The following is a 21760-nucleotide window of genomic DNA, read 5'->3' as shown; positions in this document are numbered from 1 at the left end:
CTGTTTGCTCCCCTGGGCTGTTTGATGTCACTTGGCTGGGGTGGCAGTGTGACAGCACAGGGCTGGAGGAGCCCCAGCCTTCCCCATCCCCAAAAGCAAGGCTCCAACATAGCTAATCCCCTGCTGCCAGCTTCCACAAACAATGTCCCTCTGGAGTAAACACAGCTGGGGAAGGAGAAGAGGGAACTTTATTTTGCAGCCATTTGTGGTAGTGTTCACAACTACAACCCCAAGTGCTTTCTCTGCTTACGCACCAGAGCAAGTAATAATAGTATTTTTCATTGATATAGTGATTTTCATCTCTAGGACTCTCTTCAGACCTGGCCTGTCTGGGCATGGCCTCACCTGGGCAGGTGAACTCCAGTCATACAGAACAGAACTGTGCTCCTTGTCTCTGCAGAGATTTTGGAAATATCACCTGCCTGCTCAGCACCTTCCAGGGAGCTTCGGTCTCATCTCACCCAGGGCTGCAGAAGGGCCCAAGGGATGTTCCTCAAGGCTCAGTCTAGGAAGTGGTTCCACCTGATGGACTTGCCTTTAGCTAGATGGGGACTTCAGGACCGGAGTGACTGAAAGCTCTGCTCTCCAGTATCAGAGAAGCCCTGCTCAGCAGGGAGGAGCAGGCAGGACTTCTCTGGAACTCCCCTTCTCTGGGCTGCCATGTGCATCACCTATGGGAGAGGAAGGCAGGAGGCAGAGGAGCAGTGTAAAACACGGCCAGGTCACTAAAAACAAGAAATGAAAAGCTGAGCGCGAGTTTGCAGGAACTGAAAGCAGGTGTAGGATGGACAGAGAGCCATGGGACAAAACAACTGAGTCACAGAGCAGCAGGTCTGAGAGCAGGAAAGGTTAAAACAAATATTGTTGAGTTGGGTTAAGGCTGCAACCAAAGCTGGAGATTGCATTCTGGTTCTACACACCGAGCTGCCGTCCTACCCTGTTCTAATTTCTGTCAGTGTTATTGTTGGAGGAGCAGCTCCACTCGGGGCTCTGAGCTCCTGAAGGAAACATCAGTGGGACTTCAGGAAGGGTGGGTTTTGATTAAACACTAGAGAGAAATTACGGTCTGAAGCTCCGCCAGGGGAGGTTTAGGTTGGATATTAGGAAGAAAAATTTTTTTACGGAGAGAGCAATCAGACGTTGGAACGGGCTGCCCAGGGAGGTGGCGGATTCACCCCCCTCCCTGGAGGTTTTTAAGATGCGACTGGATGTGGCACGGCGGTGTTGGATCAAGGGTTGGACTCGATGAGCTCAGACACCTTTCCCAAGCCGGCTGATGCTGTGATTCTACGGCTCTATGAATCTTTCTCCGCGAGCGCGGCGAGGCACCGGGGCTGCCCAAAAGATGCCCCCACACCCCTGGGAAGCGTCCGAGCCCAGGTTGGACGGGAAGCTTAGGGTGTTCCCTTCCACCAGCGCAGCGGGGTGTGTGGAAGGGGATGATCTTTAAGGGTCCGATGCCATCGCCCCGTGCCTGCCCCGGGCTTTGCGGGGCGGGGCCGGCGGGGGCCGGGCGAGCGCGGCCGGCGGGGCGGGGGCGGCGGCGGGCGCAGAACGGCAGCGGGAGCGACGGGATCATGGAGCGGGCACCGGGAGCCTTCGGGGGACCCAAGGTGAGCTGTAGGCAGGGCTTGGGAATGGGCATGCACCGGGAGCAGCGGGGTTGGGAGCGGGGTGAATGCTCCGGGGCGCGGCGGCTCAACCCCCCCCGGGGCACAGCACCTCTGCCCACGGGGCACGGACGTGCCCCGTGGGCAGAGGTGCTGTGTCCCGGGGGGGGGCTGAGTTGCTGTGCCCCGGGGGTGCTGCAGCCGCGTGGGAATTAGGGCACGGCCGGGACGCGGCGGCTGATGGGCGGGGATTTGCCCGGCGGTGTCACCCGGCGCTGCCGTGGGGTCCCCCCGCACATCCCCGGAGCGGTGCGCGGGTGTCCGGGGCTCCATCCCGGCTCCGCCGGTGCTCGGGATGTGCAGGTGGGCTGGGGCTGGGAGAGGGAGGAGGGATAAGCCCTGGAGAGTCGCAGAACGTGCCGAGGTGGAAGGGACCCAAAAGGGTTGTTGAGTCCAACTGCTGGCCCTGCACAGGACCATCCCCAGGAGTCACACCCTGTGCCCCAGAGGATCATCCAAACACTCCCTGAGCTCTGGCAGCCTTGGGGCTGTGCCCACTGCCCTGGGGAGCCTGGTCAGTGCCCAAACACCCTCTGGGGGAAGAACCTTTTCCTGAGATCCAACCTGACCCTACCCTGACACAGCTCCAGGCCATTCCCTGGGGTCCTGTCCCTGCTCCCCCCAGAGCAGAGTTCAGGGCCTCCTTTTCCCCTCCCGAGGAAGTTGTAACTGCACTGAGGTCTCCCCTCAGTCTCTTCTTCTCCAGCTGAACACACCAAGTGCCCCCCCCCCAACCCCTGCCGTGGTCTACTAAACTGAATGTTTTCTCTTGGCTTTTTCATTTTGTTCCGAGGTTTGTTGTTTTGTGGGTGGTTTTGTTTTGGGAGTTTTGTGGTTTGTTTGTTTGGGTTTTTTTTTGTCTCTTAAACATTTAGTTCAGTTTGTGTTTTGGTTTGGTTTGGTTTTTTTTGTCTCTCAAACATTTAGTTCAGTTTTTCCTCAGGTGCCTGTGACACGACCTTGGTGGCTGCTGTCAGAGGGTGCTCCAGTCTGTCGCTCTTGCCATGCCTTGTATAGGTGCATCTCAAGTAGGATCATGTGGTAATGTTTGTTATTCAGATTAGAAAACAGTTGAGGAGGAAGATGAAACTGCTGTGGTTAGCAGTAGTCCTGTATCTGATGGTAGATCACTGCAGGATGGTTCTGCTCCCAGGCTGTGGTCCCAGTAAGCTGCTGTACACGGAGCAGGTCTCCTCTGCCTGGCTCCACGTTGGGCTCTTGGTGGGAAGTGAGGGGTCAGGGCAGAGGAGACCAAGAAAAGTGATGTGAGGCTTGTGGTGGTCCTGCTCTGGGAGAACCTGAGTGGTGGCAACACTGTGTGGCTTTCCCAAAGAAGATTGTCTCTGAAAACCCAACAGAGTTGGATTTTTCTGCTGCTGTTTGCATCCCCTACCACTCCCAAACCATTTGTCTCTCAGTTTGAGTTTGCACCAGGAAAGTCTTGCATAGTTGGAAAGGTCTGTGTGCACAGGTCTGATTCATGTTTCGCTCCATCAAAATCTTCCGTCTCAGGGAAGTTGATTCATGCAGTAGCAGACAAACCTTGATACCAAAATCCAGGGAGTGCTGACAGCTGCTAATGGTTAAAGCCTTTATAAGGCTGCTTCAGTTTTGAGGAGATGGTGGTCTTTCATCAGGTCCACTAATCACTACGTGATTTTAAACTTTAGGAAAAGAGAAGCAGCTTAAGTTCTTCTTTCACTTCTGAGTCTTGCTATTTTTCCAGTGCATGGGAGAGTGGAATGCCAAAGAGAAAGACCTAGGAAAATCTGCAGGGTTTGACTGCTAAGATCAGGCTTCTGTTGCCCGGCTGCCGGCAGTTACGAGACTGGTTTTCCTGAGTCAGGCAGTCCCTTTCAGTCCTATGAACCTGCTAAGTCAGGCTTGGGGAAAAAAAATGGGCCTGAAGTCAGTTAATGAGCCCTATTCATTCCCCTGGACCCTCTGCCATTGGGAACGATCAGTTCTGTGTTTTAGAGATGTTTCTGGTGACTGGAGCGGCTTCGAGCTCCGGCTGAACCTGGGGCCGGGGCTGCCTCTGTGTTTTTCAGGAGCTCTTTTACTCCCAGTGACTGAGGTGGACGAGCAGGGAGCTTCCAGGGCTGCTGGGGGACAACTTTGAACCCTGCTTATCATAGGCCATAAAAGAGCAGAACAGACTGACGTTCCTTTGACACAAACCATCAGGCTCCCCCGTTCTGCTGCTCAACCAGAGCAGAGACCCTGTCCTCGCTCGCTGCTGGCTCCTCTCCCTGCAGGCCAGCCCCAGCTCGAGGGCTTCAGGACCCATGGCTCTCTTCTCCTGCAGCTCCCATGTGCTTTGAGCTGTGTTGTGGGAACAGGAGTTTCTGGGGTCAGGCTCTGCTGCTGGATTCTGGTTTGGAACATGGGTGTTGGGTCACACTGGGCAGGTGTTCCTGCAAGACACACCGTGTCTGGAAAGCATAGATGTGCTTTGCAGCCCAGCAGTGTGTCCTGCGGGTCTTGAAAGTCTCCCATGTTTCTCTTTCAAAGATTCAAGCCTTAAAGCATGTGGCAGATTCATCTCCCAGATGCATTTGTGGGTGTTGCCAGGTTTGAGGACAATACTGTGCCCCTTCCACTTCACATCCCTCTTGAGCCACTCATACCTCTTGCTCCCAAATAAGTGTTTATGGTGAGCTTAGGATGAGGATAACTTTGCTCCTGACAGCACACTTCCATAAAACCACTATTTGGGAAACACAGTTCATTCTTTTTTGCAGTGATTGGCATTTGTCTTATCTCTTGTTCAGCTTTGCTCTCCATTAACATTTGCCTGCCACACTTATCTAATAATTGACAAATTACAGCTATAATTGCCCTGTTTTTCAGCTATTGAGACTAATAGAATGAATTTAAATTATCAGCTTTTAATGGCCTGATAAGTAATCCTGGGCAAAATCACTGTTTAGGGTTTTAAAATGATGCCACTGTACGAGCTGCAGTTGATGTTAATTTTACTGTGGTGATAGGACTGACTTTGGTCATTGTATGTATTTTAAGAAAGACCCTAGAACTACCTCATACAGAAAATCCTTCAAGTGCCTTAGCTTGGATAGCTCTTTTAATGACATATAATAATAGGCAAACTGAGCAGTTAACTGCTCTGCCATGGTCTGCTGAGCAAACTCTAATAGAGAAATTGTATTGGGTTTACTGTGGCTGAAAATACTTTGAATGTTTAGCTAACTTTTTCCTCCTAATTTCACTAAATTGAAAATAATCAGACTTGATCTTGGAATGGAACATACTTGTTTGAGTACCTAATTTTGTGTTTGAATTTATTTTGAAGCTTATTAAGTCTCAAAGAAAACATTACAATATTGCCAGAGAAGTCACGCCAGAGCCCTTAAAACTTCTCCTTTTTAAAATCTGAACCAATTTGCTGATATCTGCACCAGTGAGTCACGTGCCCTGGCTGAGCTGAAACTTTTTTTGCATAAAAATGGAAAGCGCTGGGTTTGCTCTGATGGCCTTGCTGGGGGCTGTCTGTGCTGAGGACGCACAATTTACAGCCAGTTACATCTTTTGAACTCACCTCTCTGGCTTTCAACAACTCTTTAGTGAACCTAAAGGTTTTATTGAGTTGCACTCTGGGTTTTTGATGGGCTGGCAGGAGATCAGTGGAGGTGCAGAAGGACACAGGTGTGGCTGCACAGAGTTGGTCCTGAGGGCCCTCACTGCAACTGGGGGAAGAGCAAAGCTCCTGCCCCAGGAAAGCGTTGGAGAGCTCTGCTGCTTTCTTGTCCTTCATCAGAACAAGTGTTGCCACATCCTGTGAGAAGGGAAGGCATCGACCTGGTGGAGTGGGTGGCAACCCTGCCCATGGCAGGGGGGTTGGAGCTAAATGATCTTTTAAGTTCCTTTCCAACCCAAACCTTTCTCCGATTTTATGATCAGCGGTCCTGGAATGGTTGGAGGCTCCTCTGCAGTGCTGGTGCAGCACTGGTCCTGGACCAGTGTTGAGATCCCCATTTAATTTGTGTGCACAAGCTTCTGCTCCAGATAAACCAGAGGGTGTGGGGTGAGAGACCCCATGCCCGTGGAGTTCTCTGTGCCAAGGAGCAGAGCCCTGGAAAAGGCACTGGGCTCCTGCATCCATCATTATTTCTGCTTGCTCAGGCATCATCTCCTGGAGCCACAGTTCAGAGAAAACTCTTTCATCTCTCTCTGGGCGCTTTCCTTGGCTTCAGGCAAGGTCATGTCACCCACTTGTGTCTGGAAAAGTCTTGTGCTTTGTTTACCCAAAACAAACAGTCAGGAAGAGAGCTGAAATGTAATCTGCAGCGAGCAGCCTCCCACGGACCTGGAAGCCTGGGGGTTTGCCAGCAAGGCGCCCAGGGGAGATGAGCAGCTGGGTTGTGCCTCTGCTGATTGCATCCTTATCTAGAGCCTTTTAGGCACACCTTTCCATCTTCTCGAGTGTCCTTTGGCCATCTAAATAGCATAGATTGCTTCTCAGCTGCAGAAAACGACGCCCTCAAGCACTGATCTTGGGGAAACCCAAAACGTTTTGGGTTGAACAGCATTGAGCTGCCTTAGTTTAGGTCCCTCCAGACCCAAAGAAATGCTGGCAGGGGAGGAAGAGCCTGTTGCTGGTGTTGGAGAGGAACCTTGCTGCTTTACAAGCATCTCACCTGCAGAAGTGGCAGGAGGAGGTGACTCGCATGGACAGAGGACACCACAGAATCTGCATTCTTGTTGACAGGAATGTCACATTGGGATGCTCCTGCAGGAAACACGTGAGAAGTGTTTGGAGTGAGAAGACCTCAATAGGTTCAAGTTGCTTGGTTTTTAAATCCAATGTGAGCAAGCTTCAAGCCTGTAAGTTTTATCCATCAGAAAGGGCTGTCACAAGGGCTGTTGGATATCTCAAGGAGTGGAGCTTGCCTGGTTTTGAAATAGGAGCTGGAGCTCAAGAGTGGAAAGCATGCCAGGCGTCCACATCTGGCCATGCAGATCAGTCCATGGTGTGTTATTTTATCTGCTGCTCTGCAGGACATTTAGTCCTCATAAGCAGGATTGTGTAACTTGAGATGGGGGAAAAAGCAGGTTTTTCCCTTTTCAGTCTTCCTCCCTGTAGATTCAGATCGTATCTTAAGGGTAGGAGAACTGACAGGGATCTCTTTTTACAGCCTGCTAACAGTGGTGTCTGTGGGCATGTTTGTGACCCCCTGGGCCAGCTGATTGCAACAGTGCAGGATCAGCAGCTCAAGCTGTCCTGGGCCTGGCACCAGTGCATGTTGAGGGGCATGTCCTGTGGGGGTGGGCTGGCCCCCAGCCCTGCCCCTGCCCAGCAGTGAGAGTGCAGCAGCAGTGGTGGGTGACAGCCCTGGCCGTGGGTCGGGGGTCTCTGCCTGCACGGCAGGGCTGCAGGGCAGGGTGGGCACAGGAGCAAGCTCGTGGGCATCAGTGCGTGGGCACTGCCAGCCCTGTGCCAGGAGCTCACATCACCTGCTCTTGGACACTCCCGAGGATCCAAAAGGATCCCAGGGAGGTGGACAGTCCTACCATGCCCGGCTGGCAGGGACTGCTTACTCGTTTTTCCTCCCAACTCCTCATAGTTATTGTTTGACACACACCCTGATGCCAGAGGGTTTGTGAGTTTTGATTAGTAACCCTGGGTGGCTTAATTATCCATGCAAATATCCAGTCCTCTTCTGAATCCTACTCAATTCTTACCCTGCAGCAAACATGTACGCAGTAGAATGTGCACGATGTTACAACTGACAACTTTGGGTGTCAAGTTGCTGCTCTACAGTTTGATTAAAGAAATAAAATTAAACATGCATTTTGTAGGCTATGCTGTTACTTAAAAGAAAACAATGCTGGAAAGATGAATATCTAGCTGAAACATTTTACAGCTAATATTTTCCTTCCCAGTTTGACTTCCAAATTACATCTGTCATGTTCCTCCAAAAGCCCCAGCTGGCTAATGGAAAAAACTTACTTTTGTTTTTCTGGGGCTCTTTCTCCAAAATCCAGTGTTTCAGCAGTAATTGGGAAACAGGGTTTCAGAGTGAAAAGACCTGAGTTACTGTCCCATTTTTAATGAGTAAAAATTTAAGTGTTTTATTTTGAAACCAGCTTGGTAGCTCTATGGGACAACTTGTTATTATTTTTTACAGCACCTTGTACCATGGGACCGACCTCTTGTGTAGGATTAGAGATCTTGTAAGCTCTGATAATACCAAGTAATTAACAACCCATCAGGAGCTGATTCTTGGAAGTGAAGTCAAAGTTTTTGTAATGACTCTTAGCAAATTAATTGGTGTTTGGCTGCCTGTGACTTCAAGGAGGAGTAAGCTGGAAAGCAAAGGTGTTTGGGGTTTGCTTTTTTCACTCTTCCCAAACTCTGAACGACACAAGCTAAATAAGGATAGGGCAGTTCCTGAAAATTGCTGGAAACAGAATAATTTTCTAAAGACTCATTCAATGTGTGAGCTGCAGCAGCTATAAGAAAATACTTAGTACTTAGATGTTGAAAAATAAACTTTATAATGATTATATTTTAAAAGTGTTTCTGTGCTTCCTTGTAGTGGTTTTGTCCCTGTATTGGCTGCATTTATACCCATGTGAGTGCCAGCTACTTCTCTCTGAACTTTTGCTGCAGCTCTAAGAATACCTGACCCATTTTTCTTATTGCAGGTTGAGCTTCACGTCCACCTGGATGGAGCCATTAGACCAGAGACAATCTTGTACTTTGGCAGGTGAGCTGTGGGGTGAGGAAAGCTCTGGGAGCTGCAGTTCCAAAACATCAGCCCTTCTGCTTGTCCAGGTCTGCGACAGAAGAGCTCCTGCAGGCAGCAAACCTGGCTGGTGCTGGTGCTGTCTCTGTCCTCTGGCTGCACAGCGTGGTGACACTGAGCACATCCAAAGGGCAGTGGGGCTGCACAGGTAGCAGGAGCATGAGCAAGGTGGTCGTGGGTTTGTGAGCCAGGCAAGCCAAGAGGAGCCACCATGAGCAAAGCCCCGAAGGTGTCTCATAAACAGCTGCCTGCCTTTGAAGTGTGGCCAGGACACGGCAGAGCAGCTGTATTCTGATTCCTTTTTCCGTATTCCTAATTGCAAAAGCAAGTGAAGTGACAGCAGGTGGGAGCATTGTCTTGGTGGTTGTGGTGTCATTCCACAGTTTGGGAGGAAAAGCCCACCCTGCCCTGCTGCCTTTGAACCCTGGGCTGTCTGCCTGGTGTCAGCAGTCAGGGTGTGGGTGACCCCGGGGAGCTCTTGGCAGTGACTTGGAGAGAGGTTGTTTCCTTGACAGAGCCCACATGCATCTTCTCCCTCCAGTGTAGACTGTGTGGGAAGCACTGGGTGAATGATTAACTGGTGTGAGGACCTGGCTCCATGCTTGCAGGAAAAATAAACGAGATTTCTTCCAGCTGTCACTGATACTCTCAGATCAAGAAGGTTGTGAGCTTAAGGATTTCAGGGAACAGCTCTCAGGCACAACTCTGGTACTTTGGGAAGGAAACCAGTTCTGAGGAGAATGGGAAGAGGTTCTGGCATCCTGTGAGCCCAGCAGGCTCCAAGGCAGTGCAGTCCTAGGGGGAATATTCTTTCTACAGTAGCTTTTTCTGCAGGGTGTGACCATACCTTTTGCAGTGTAGTCAGAGCCAGGAGGGTGGATCAGAGCTGTCCATCCCCTTCGCTGCAGGATGTTGGCACTGAGCTGAGTCAGGGTTCCTGCTGGTGGGCTGCAGGGCTGGAATACAGGTCCAAATGGACAGATGAGTCGGTGGTGACTCCCTGGGGCTCTGCTGGATCCTTCTACTAGAAAAAGGAAAATGCCAGTGTAGTCCCTGAGGAGGGCTGCGGGACCCCTGAAGCCCAGGAGGCCCTGGCTGTCTGGAGATCCTGTGCCAGGATCCTTGCTTAGGGCAGGAACCTTCATTGCCTGAGTGTGTGCTGAGTTCCCTCTTATTTTTAAACAGCCCTGGCATCCCCCAGAGCTGCCAGCCCTCGGGTGGAGCAAGGCTGTGCTATTCGTGAGCTCTGAAACTTGCACTCACACACAAAAAAAGCAGTGGGGCAGTGCAGGAGGCTGTAGGGGACTGACTGCCTTAATAACCTCACCCTGGGCGCAGAAGGCTGCTTGTGGTCTATTTTTAAAGGTAAATAGCTGGAAATAAATTTGCCAGGTGGTGGCATAATATAACCCCGAGCTGCTGGGATGCACAAGGTCCCTTGGGCAGTGCACTGCTGAACTGGGCTGTTTTTAGAAACTTTGTCTCCAGTTCTGTCACGTCTGGGCCAGGGTTTGCATCCCCCTTGCCCAGCCAGAGGGTTTAGAGCCATGGCAGATCCCTCAGGGACTGGGTGTCCCCAGGAAAGCTGCCCTGTCCGAGGTGGGATGGTGTGTATGGTGCTGCCCATGGCTGGAGGTGGCTCTGGGCAGGACACCAAGGTGCTGGTGGGCACGAACACATTCCCTGGAGCAGCTTTGCCTCAGGAAGGATCCCAACTACCAGCAGGGTTGGATGAGGCAGCAGCAGCTCCCAGAGCCACACTGGCATGATCCACCAGACCTCCTCATCCAGAAACCTGACTCCAGGGTGGATCATCCCAAAGCACTGCTGCTGCTGCCTGTGCAGAAGCAATCCTTTGGGAAGCACAGGAAAATGCCAGGGAAGTGGCTTTGCTGTCGGAAACTTTCCCTGGGCAGGTGGAGGGAGGTGCATGCCCGTTCCTAGGGCAGACACTGATGTGTCAGTGCCATGGAAAGGGCAAGGCAGGGAGGAAAACCAATGCCCTGGCAAGGACGAGTGTTCCCTGCTGAGTGCCAGCAACTTAATCTGTGCAGATTGCATGTGAGGGCTGAGCGTGGGGCTGGTTTCCTTCCTGGCCAAGGGGGGAAGGAGCAGTGTTTACTGAGCCCAGGAGCAGGGTCCTTTGGACTGTGTCCCTGAATGGCTCCCTGGAATGGTTGCTGGCATGGGGACAATAAAGCTGTCTGTGGTGTTTTGTCTCTATTAGCAGAGATCCACCAATTAGCTGTAATTCAATGTGGCAGAAAAGAGGATTAAAAACAAATGTCTGGTTATTATTCCAAATTTATGTTGGCTCGTGCAGGGTACCAGAGTGTGGGGGTGGCAAAGCCTGCCCAGGGAGCCTTCAGCACCCTTGGCTGGCAGCCTGGCTGTCGCCCCACTGCACTGGGGACACCTTTCCCCCCCACAGTACTCCAGCTGCTCCAGGGAAAAATGGCCTCTCCCCTCTTGGAAGTACTTAAATGGGCTTTAGCATCGCTATCCCTTTGGTGAGAGCAGTTGTTGCCATTTGCTCCTGCGTGGAAGGTGTCCCTGTCAGAGAAGATGCCACCACAGTGCTGGACTAAGGAACCAGCTCACTCACAGGAACTGAACCCCTGAGCCACGACACTTCTGCCTGCATGATCCCAGGCCTTGGAGCATCCCCTCGATTTTTCAAACCTTTGAGCCTGCGTAAGTGGATATTGACTTTTCTAAAGAATTTTGGCAATTCTAAGGACTCGGAGGTGCCAAGAAATAATCCAGAGCCCCTTTAGATGAACTCCTTCTTAAGCTTAAAATGTGCCCTGGCTGTGTTCCTGCAGGGTCAGTCTGGGCTTGCATTTTGGTTTGTTTGTGCTTTGCCTGTGTTTTGGATTGCCTTTCTCCCCACTGAGATCCAGGGCAGCATCCACGAGGAGATTTTGGAAGGACAGCATGTGCTGTGTCTCTCTGTGAAGGAGCAGTGGTTGATGCTGCCAGCTCGGGATGTGATCGCTGTGTGAGATGGACTGATCAGGAATGTGATACCTTCCTTCCCTGTCAGTAACACGTGCCCTCATTTCCAGAAAAAGAGGGATCCCTCTCCCCGGTGACACTGTTGAGGAGCTCCTGAAGTGCATCAGCTATGACACACCACTGACACTCCCCCAATTTCTAGAGAAATTTAATTACTACATGCCCGCTATTGCGTAAGTACCCTGCTTTTTGCTTCTCCCCCCTCAACCCTTGGCAGCATCCCTTGGCTCAGCCCTGGAGGTTCCCTGTGTGCCCTGGGGGTGAGCAGTCCCAGTTGATGGGTGGCACTGCTGTCCCTGCAGGGGTGACCGTGAGGCAGTGAGGAGAATCGCCTACGAGTTCGTGGAGACAAAGGCAAAGGAAGGAATCACCTACGTGGAGGTCCGATACAGCCCTCACCTCCTGGCCAACTCTGCCGTGGATCCCATCCCCTGGGGACAAGCTGAGTGAGTGATCCTGCTGTGGGAGCTGCTGGGTGGCCAGTTGGGCATGGAGAAGGCATGGCCCACTCTGCACAGCAGTTATGTGTCCAAAGCCTGCTGTAACCGAAGCTCCTTTCTCCCCCCATGCAGTGAGCACCAGCATGCTTCCACCTCTCCTTCCCACTGTAGAGTTTTTCATCTTAAATACCTCTGTGTGCTGCTGTGTTTTAACGTCCCTTGCTCTGGGTACTGGATTCTGCATGTGCAGGGCAGCTGTGCTCAACCTTCTGGCTGGAGCTGTTCTCTGTGCGAGGCAAGGCAGCCTTCACATGTGGACTGCCTGCAAAATGGGAATTTGAGCTGGCAGAGATGGTGGGTGGCATTGGAGGGGGCTGGTGATCCGATCCCTTCCTTGCATGTCATCCCCTCTGTAATCTGTGCCTCTTGTTGAATCAGTGCTGGGCTCTGTGGCCCCTCCAAAGTGTGCTGTGGTGGGCACTGAGCCCCACGCTTGCCCCTGCCTGGCTGCAGGCAGTTGTGTGCCCTAATGAGATGCTCTGGCAAAGAGGAGGTTCCTCTGGGCAGGATTTCCCCCTGGTTCCCTGAGGCATTTCTAAATCTTACTATCATCTTCACATGCTTTTGTGGTAAATGTGGACATGGCATGGGTGTAAAAGGTGCTCATAAGTTCTGGGTGGTCTCATTGGGTGCTTCTGGATGTTGAGGCAAGTGGAGCCCCAGCAGCCTGTCTCCTCCCTGCCTCCCTGGCTGGTGTCTGTCCTCTTGCTGATGGCTTTTCTTCCCTGCAGGGGAGACCTCACTCCAGATGAAGTCGTTCAGCTCGTAAATCAGGGACTACAGGATGGAGAAAGGGATTTCCACATCAAAGCCAGGTCTATTCTATGCTGCATGCGCCATATGCCAAGTAATGTATTGCAGCTCCCCTGCTGCCCTGCTCCCCTTCCCTGGCGCGTGGCGGGGGGTGATGGCCCCTGGGTTTGGGTCCCTGCACAAATGTGGGGAAAGCCCCTGGTCCCTGGGTCTGAGGCAGGACCAGACAGTGCTGAGGAGGAGTTCTTCCTTGGTGGGGGTCCTCTGCTCCCTTCACTGGGGGGAAAAGGTCTGCTGGATGGGAGAGTGGGGATCTGTGGGTATAACCAGTATGTGAAACGTCTTGCTTGTCTGTCCTGCCTGGGGAGCTGTGATCTCTGCTCCCTGCCCTGGGGAGCTGTGATCTCTGCTCCCTGCCCAGAGGCCAGAGCACCCCCTGGGCCAGTCAAAGCCATTGGCACAGGGAGCACTTGCATCTGCTGTGCTGTCTGGTGGGTCTGAGAGCAAATGGTCATGGAAGGAGGACTGAGATCTCACACTTCCCTGCTTGTGGTCCTGCTGCTACAGCAGCATGTGCTCCTTCCTTAGCCTGGATCATGGGGCAGCCAGAGAATCAATCCACTGGCTGCAGTCAGTCTCTGCTGGCTTAAGATGAAAACACAAGTCAAATATACTTAAGACAAATACATAAAACGTTTTTTAAAAAATCAGCAGCTCTGAACTTGGTCAATAACAGGTGCTGTGACCCAGAATAGGAAGGAAACCTGATTTCCAGCATTTCAATGTGCTGCTGAGTTCTGTGAGGACCTTCCTCCAGGGAAGAATGCAGTCAGAGGCTGTGTGACAGCAGCTGTTTTATGTGAAGACTTTTCTCTGAGTATCTTCATATCTCACATCAGTTTCATATAGGCTTAATAGGGTAGATGGTGGAAAGATATTTCCTAATGAGTACATGGTTAATTTGTGTCTAGAAATGTGAAAAATTACATTCTTGGGAACCGGGAGATTGGAGAGCGGGTTTTTTTTCCTGCCTGCACAGCCAACCGCAAACAATACTTTGAAAACTTGACCCTGTCATTTCTGGTTTCTAGGGAGAAAACATTTTTCTTTGTAGAAACTGGAAAGCTGTAAGGCACAGTCACCCTGATCTGCAGTGTGCCAGCGCACGAGTGGTAACGGCAGGAGGTGCCAGGAGCATCCGAGGGCACGTGCAGCTGCACTGCAGGAGGGATTGCTTGTGCAGGCAGCAGAGCTGGCATTCTCATACCTGTATCCCAGGGCACCAGCTCTGTTACCCAGACCCAGGAATGTGCTTGGTAAAGAGTCTTTAGTGCTACGTTCAGGATATGCTGCATATCACCTGTGATAGTAATCACAATGAACTGTTGAGAGAAAGGCAGAGATGCCAGCCAGAACTAGCTTGTATTAAACTTGTTAATAAAATAGTGGCTCTAACCCAGTGAGTTGGGAACTGATGAAAACAAAAAGAAGATGAGATTGCACACATCATCTTATGTGTTCGTATGGTTTGGGGACTGTATGTACACAGCAGGTGCCTGTTAATTATTAACACTACTGTTTATCTCTGTTTCTTGGCCTTTCTGCTAAGGTTAAGTGCTATGTGAGCTGGTAGATGCATGTCCTTTAGCAGAGGTTATCTGTCCTGATCAGAGAGAGCTCTGAAGTAATTGTCAGCCACTTGTTACTCTCTTTCTCACTGATGTCAAATAGATAAAAGTTCAGCTCCTTCCCACCAGGAGTAGAATCCATCATCTTGCCCCAGGGAAGTCAAGGATGCCCTATAACAGGGCATGGCTGACTGTTATACAGGGCCCCCCAGAGATCCCTCTCAGCCCAAACTCCTCCTTAACGCGACACATCCAACAGATGGCCAGCCTGGGATGGGGTGAAAGCTCAGGAGTGAGTTGAGGGAGTTCTCCAAAGCACCCTGTTACAGCCTCAGGGCAGTGCAATTCATCTTACCTTGAGCCAACTGCAGCAGTCAATCACTGTTTGGAGGGGATTTTTTTATTATTGTTTTCCCCTTGCTCAAAGTGAACAGAAGAACATGATAAGAGCAGTTTTATAGCTGGTGAATGCATTTGGTTTCCCTTTCCTTGATGACAGACCCATCAGTTGACAGCTTTTATTGGCCTGAAGACGACGGGCTTTTCTAGGATTTTCTTTTTGGAGCATCAAAAATTTTAGGAAAGACCAAAGAAAACAGCTCTAGCCTTCTAGTCATAGGACCAGGATTTGTTCATTAAAATGCTTCCTCCTAAATGCTGGTGCTGTCTCTTCCAGGCTGGTCTCCAGAGGTGGTGGAGCTCTGCAAGAAGTATCGAAATGACTCTGTGGTGGCCATCGACCTGGCTGGGGATGAGACCCTGAAGGTGGAGAATGACTCTGAGCATAAGAAGGCTTATGAGGTTTGTGGAATTAAGCTTCTTAAAAGAAATTACAGGGAAAATACATATTGAGGGGATGTGTGTGAAGGGACAAGCAGCACATTTTCCCAACTGCAGACGGTTGGGACAACTTAGAAATGCGTTGCAGCTATTAAAAACATTCAGATAAATAGCAGAAGTGTTTGTTTATATTTCCTAAATGATTAATGGCAGGCATCACTGCTTGAACATGGCCTTAGAGCTGGGGCTTGGCACGCTACCCTGTAGCACTGAGCGTGACACAAGTGACTTGGAGCCCAGATCATCCCCCACCCTGCTGCTGTCAGCCCCTGGGGCTCAGTGGAACCATGGCCAAGGGTGGCAGACTGGCCTTTCCAGTCTGCCAGAAATCACCCAGGAGCTGAGAGGAAGCTGCACATTTGAAGGGCTTTTATCTGATCATCTCAAATACAAACACTGTAATAGCTTCAGGAGCCTGATCTCAGACTCTTACTAGACCTCAGCCTTTGCAAAAGTTCTGAGGGAAAGTCTTGTTCCTCTTTGCTGGTGGGAATTTGGGGTTGTTAGTCCCCTCCGTCAGTGGGGGAGGAGATTGTGCACCACCACTGGCAAAAAAGACAGTGGTTTGTAAGCAGTGCTCAAGTCTGAAAACATGTGGGGCTTCCTGGGGTCTTCACCCCATCAGTGGGAGCTGATACAAAGTCTGCCTGCACTGCTGTGCAGTAAACATAGTGATTATAAACCAAGATGCAGGCACAGGGTTCTATGAACAGATGGGCTGGTGTGTCTTCTCCTCCCTGCTGTGCCAGCAGTGCCCAGGTCCAGCCTTCTCCATCCAAAGGGTGCATCTTGTCTCTGTGCCAGGGGCTCGCTCAGGCTCCGAGATGCTGAAGCAAACCCCACTCCCATCTGTATTAAGCAGCTGAAAATCCCTCCTGAGTGCAGAGCCCTGAAGGACTGTCTGTGAGGAGTGGCTGCTGCGGGATGGGGCTTGCAGCCTGCCTGCTGCTGCCAGCTGGGTGGCCCTTCTCCAGCAAGCCAGGGGCCAGGCTTCCCTCGAGGCTGCATGGCTTCCCAAAGCCCAGGTGGCTGCTGGGCCACCCTGGCAAAGGATTTTTCGGGTTGGTCATGGAGCTGCACGGAAAGCTGCACCTGCAGGGTCCTCTCGGCTGGGCTGCCTCCAGCCCAGCCCCTTACAGGAGGGACGTGCTCAGTGCCAGAGCTTTTCTTCATCTCTCCCCTGGGGGGAGCTTCTAAATTCCCTCACGTGGCTGCAGCTGGCCAAAAATAAGGCTGGAACTGCTGCAAGGTTCATGCAGAAGGACAGGTGGGTGGAGGAAGGAGAGCTTGGAGCTTGCTGCTGTCTGGAGAAGAGGCACCCAAAAAAGCCAACCCAAAAAAGCCCTTGAGGAGCCTGGCTGGGCTCCAGCAGAAGGTACCAAGGTTTCTCAGTGTCTCTGTTTGTGGCTCTTCTCTCGCAGCCCTTGGAGTGTGGAGCCTGTGACCTGTGGGCTCTTGGCACAGAGCCCTGTTCTTGCTGTGCCACCCCAGGGGTTTGCTGCCCTCACTGCAGGTGATGGGACAGGAACATGTTCTCCCTTGTTTTGCAGGAAGCTGAGAGGTGTGGGATTCATCGCACTGTCCACGCTGGGGAGGCTGGCCCTGCTGCCATGGTCAAGGAGGTATGAGGAGTTCCCGAGTCAGGGCAGGGAGAGGGGCAGGGCTGGGAAGTGCCCTGCATCCCCTGCAGCAGGGAGAGAGGTGTGACAGACCTCTCTGTAGTCACAGCACAGCAAACACTGGGGACATGGTGCAGGGGCTGGAAAGGGCCATCCCAGAGCAGGGTCAGTGGTGGGGGCTGTCCCCATGGTGGGACAGGGGTCTCAGGGCAGGCAGGAGTCGAGCTGGTGCTCGAAGGCTGTGAGTGGTTTTCCTGTGCTCTTTTTAGGCAGTTTATGTCCTGAAGGCCGAGCGTGTTGGCCATGGATACCATGTCCTGGAGGATCCTGAGCTCTACAAGGAGCTACTGAGAACAAAGATGCATTTTGAGGTAAGGACGTGTGGTGGGAGTGTGACAGCTGCTGTGTGAGTGGAAAACCAGCCCTTGTTTGGGCTGTGCTACAGCCAGGGGCACGACCTGACAGCCGAGTGCTGACCACACGTGTGGTAACATTGCACTGAACTCAGCTGCCCAAAGCTCCCCAGCAGAAATGGTGGGGACACCTGTCTGTTTGCTGGAACCTGTTGCAAGGAGCAGCAGTGCACACAGCAGCTTGTGGGAGGCTCGTAGCAGAAAGAATGGGTTCTGGTGTGGCCAAGGATAAATTCTGAAGGGATTATTCAGTAGTTTATATACCTCAAGTCTACAGGCTCCTCGTTTCACAAATCAGGCTGCTGTACCAGAGCAAGTCTGGTTAGAGGGTAGAAATGCCTGAGAGTTACTGTGCACGTGCAGATTTCCTTGGCTTTTCCCCAGAATGGTCATATCCAGCTAATAGTTGGAATATTTGTGTATATACTTAATGGCAGTGGTTTCCTAACTGTGGTTGGCACATCACTCATGACTGACTGGCCATGGGAAACATCCCACTGGCTCCTGCTGCTGCCACGTGGGTTGTGGGCTCTTTGCATCTGTGTCCTGGGACGTGCACTGGTCCATCAGAGTAGCACTGAGGGGCAGCTGTGAACAAAGCTCTGAGCCTGTATCTGGCTTTACCAGTGTGCTGAGCTATCTGTGTCCACAGCTGGGGTTCAGATCTGCGTGCTTGATTCTGCTTTTCATGCTTAACTCCCCCAAACAGGTCTGCCCTTGGTCCAGTTATCTCACTGGTGCATGTTCTCCGGACTTCACCAAACACCCCATAATACAGTAAGACTTCTCGATTATATGCAATCTTAAATAACCAGGATTTGGGTTGCTTTACTGTTTTACAAAGCTAAGGCCCATCTAATTATGTAGGACAATGTGGCACATCCTTGTCCTTTGGCACGGGGGGAGCTGGTGCAGCTGGAGGGGTGCAGGGGTCCCTTGGGTTGGCTGTCCTGTCCCTCCTGCTCTGAGCTGTGGGGCATGAGGTGCTGCACCCCAGCCACTACTGGCAGGTCAGTGCAGAGCTCTGGGGACAGAAGCCACGCTCCATGTCTGTCTCCAGCAGTTTCAGCTGCAGGGACAGCTCCGAGGTCTTTGCTTTTACTGCGTTTCCCCCTGAGAACTACACAGTGTCACATCCAGTGCTTTACCCACCACTTCAACCCCATTTCCTTACAGATTTAAGAAGGATCGTGCCAACTATTCTCTAAACACGGATGACCCCCTCATCTTTAACTCCACCATTGACAAGGATTATGGCATAGTCAAGGAACACATGGGCTTCACTGAAGAGGAGTTCAAGAGAGTTGTGAGTCAGCCCTGGCTGGGTGCTCTGATGCTGTCCTGGTGCAGCCCAGAACAACCTGCTGGTTTTTCTTTATGAGCTGAAAAATTTTTTAATGGAAATCAGAAAGTGCTGCCCTGGCCTTGTAATCAGGAGGCTGAGAGGGCTCTTCATGTCTGACGTGTTTTAATGTCTCCCTTGTGTTCCCCCTCTTCTTCCCCAGAACATCAACTCAGCCCAGTCCAGCTTCTTACCTGAGAAGGAAAAGCAGGAGCTGCTCAACAAGCTGCATGAAGCCTATGGGATGGTCCCCAACACATCATGACCCCTCCCTGTGAGCCAGCGTGGAGCAGAGCCCTTCGTGTGCTGACTCCTCTGTGCCCGTGGGAGCTGGGGAGGAGGTGCCCGGGGTCGGTCTCTATTCCTGGCAGCCCTGTGTTAACCCTTACAATGCTCATCAGAATCAGACTGTCACATTCACCCACCTCTACCCCAGAAACCCTCTCCCAAATGGATAGCCAGCTTCCTATCCTGCTGCTGTGCAAGCAGACTGGATCTGCCTGCTGGCCTGACTCCCTTCTCCATCTGTCAGTGTTTCTGTACTGCAAATGCAAACAGAAGAACCTCCCCTGCTTTTTTTTCCCCCAGTCTTTCCCTGGTTTTCCTGTCCTGTCCCACTGACCTGCCTGGCCCTTGTCTGCAGTGCCGAAATAACCACCTTTAACTCTGACTGTGGCCTGGGTTAATCTTCACCCTTGCAGGGAAGAGGTGTGTTAGTGCTGGCAGGGAGTGAGCAGGTGTTTCAGACACAGAGGCTTTATTCCTGTCCCTGTGGGTAGGAGGGTTTGGTCACAGCTCTATTTACACAGGGTTAGTCTTGTACTAACAAGACTGGAACAAGAACAAGCTGGAAGCTGGTGCCCCTACCTATACACGGGTCTGAAGGGCATTTCAAACAAAATACATTTTTTTTTGGCATCCTTTCTTGGACAGGAGCTGTATTAGGCCTCCCAATGTCACTGCAGGTGACAGCAGTGCTCACAGCTGGCCATGACCATGCTCGCACATGCATAGGAAGTTGGAACATAATTTTACCACTTTGGGCCAAAATCTACCTTCTGGGACTTTTCCCAGTTTTGTACTCATCCTGGAGAATTCCTGTGAACAGCAGTTTGATCTTCCTCTATCTTTATTTAGGGCTTGGAGAAGCCATGGTCGATTGGCTGGTTTAAGAGTTCTGCCCTCTTCCTGATTTGACATAATCATTAGGCACTGCCAAGGCTGAAAAAGTAAATTAACTAGAGCCTAGTGTTGACTCGAGTCCCACCTCATTGCTTCTCTCACTCAGCTTCAACACTGGCTCCAAGTCAGATCTTCGGTTTGGTGGAGAATTCATACAGAAAAATTCACCAAAAATTCCTAAGTGATTTTGGTGCATAATAGTGTTTTTACTCAATAAGCAATACAGCTGTGCATCCAGAGAAGAGACCATCATTTTCTGACGTGAGTGTGTGGTGTGCTGTAGCATCCCAGGTGTCTGCCAAGATGCTTACTCCAAAGATACTGTACCAAAAAGTTGCCTTTGACAAGGGGCTGTGGTCACCATTACCACGGACAGACCACAGACCGGTCCAGCCTCATCCAGCAGAAACAGTGTGCTGGGAGTATTTCCATTCTTTCTGGGCTTCCATATTGGTCTTCTGAGTAAAATACTCATCTCTGAAGTATGTGGTGCATATATACACATAGATAGATGAATAAGAGAGAGTGATTTTCTTACTTTTATAAAGCAAAAAGTAAAGCATCCCTTGTAGGAACATGACTGGGGTAAGAAACAGGCCTTTTTTGGGTAATTTCTCTCCAAAAATTCTTTCTGAAGAAGAGTTTCTTGTTTGGATTCTGGACAGTTGATTGTTAATCCTCTTTAATAAAATAACAGATTTATATTAAAGGTAAATCCTTTTGCCTTTCTGTTCAAGGGTGACTGTTAGGAACTGTGGCCCCTGCTCTTCAACACGTGCCCTGATACCCCTGCTAGACCACAAGGGTCCACCACTGGTAGGTGTGAGGGGGGCTTTGGCAGCCTGATTCCTGCCTTCTCCTGTTGCCAGGTTGGAGCACCTTGACAGCCAGAAGGAAGCCTGCTCCCTTGCCAGCCAGCCAAGTTGGATTTGTGGATGCAGGTTGTTCCAATCTCCCGTGTCCTTTCCCTTCAGTAATCAAAGGGATGTGTAACCCCTGCCAGAAGCAGCAGCGCCATCACTGTGTGCTCTCACTTTTTCTGGTGTGTATCAGAAGTAGTTCACAGGTTTTTTTCCCCTGTCTCCTGGGTTTTGCACCGGTGGCTGATGCTCAGAGCCAGAAGAGGGACAGCCTGGGCTGCACCATCGAGGGATGAAGGGGAGTGTTTGCCAAAAGACTCTGGATTGTTCAGTGCTTGGTTAGAGCTTCGGGAGGTCTGGCATGCCACGTGTTCGACTGAAATGGAGGGCTCGGAGCATCCATGTGCTCAGCAGCTTTGCAGGTGGGGATGTGGCTGGATTAAGGCAGTGCCCTTGGTCTTCGAGCACAGTCGGTGACAGCAGCTGACCTGGCTGCCACTTGCAAGGGGAACCCGATGCCTGTCTGCTGTCCCCTGAGAGTAGCTGGCCCACAGGTCCCTACTCCTCTGCCTAAATATAATTCTGGAAGAGATATTTTCTGACTGAGGAGAGCTAAGATTAGCTCCCATTTGATTGCTGGAGGTCTTGTGTGGTGCACGGTCCCTCCGCGCCGCCTGTGTGTGTGTGCCAGCGTGAGCCAAAAATACTGCTCTGCTCCTTGGTGAGGAGAGCTGGAAATGGGGCTTAAAGACACAACTATGCAGTCAGCCAAGCCCAGGAGCTACCTGCTGGTTTGCCCCTGGGCATGGGAAATGGGAGCAGGCTCTTGGCTGCTGTCCTGGCTGGGCTCTGCAATCCCACCCAGGGAGCCCTGTGCCAAAGCAGCGGCTGCAGCCACCACCTGGTTGCCAAATCCTTGTTTCCTGCAGGGGCTGGAACCATGGACATCTCTGTGCTGGCCCCACAGCCACCACTTCTCAGAGGCCCACAGACAATTCTCTCTCTGTCTGGCATCTGCTTCTCTGCTTATTTATGGCCCTGTTTTCCCTGATAAACCTCAAACTCCTAACATTCAGTTCTTCCCTGGGCTGTCAGGGCGATGCTTGTCCTTGTGTCACCAGCTCAGGATGTTTCCCAGGGCAGCTCTGCCTTGTCCCTGTCGGGC

General features: G+C 51.4%; 1 protein-coding gene across 1 annotated transcript; it reads left to right on the top strand.

Annotated features, from left to right (window-relative positions):
- The first annotated feature begins 1540 nt into the window (after positions 1-1540).
- ADA (adenosine deaminase) lies at positions 1541-20441 on the top strand. Its single transcript, XM_032705034.1, has 11 exons — positions 1541-1613; positions 8340-8401; positions 11509-11631; positions 11761-11904; positions 12690-12805; positions 15016-15140; positions 16730-16801; positions 17068-17169; positions 17921-17988; positions 18388-18517; positions 18717-20441. The coding sequence occupies exons 1-11, from the start codon at positions 1578-1580 to the stop codon at positions 18816-18818; spliced, it is 1080 nt and encodes a 359-aa protein (XP_032560925.1). The 5' UTR covers positions 1541-1577; the 3' UTR covers positions 18819-20441.
- Positions 20442-21760: the final 1319 nt, after the last annotated feature.

Source organism: Chiroxiphia lanceolata, chromosome 17 (assembly GCF_009829145.1).
Source record: "Chiroxiphia lanceolata isolate bChiLan1 chromosome 17, bChiLan1.pri, whole genome shotgun sequence".
NCBI classification, from domain to species: Eukaryota; Metazoa; Chordata; class Aves; order Passeriformes; family Pipridae; genus Chiroxiphia; species Chiroxiphia lanceolata.
This window is presented reverse-complemented; position numbering and strand designations above follow the sequence as displayed.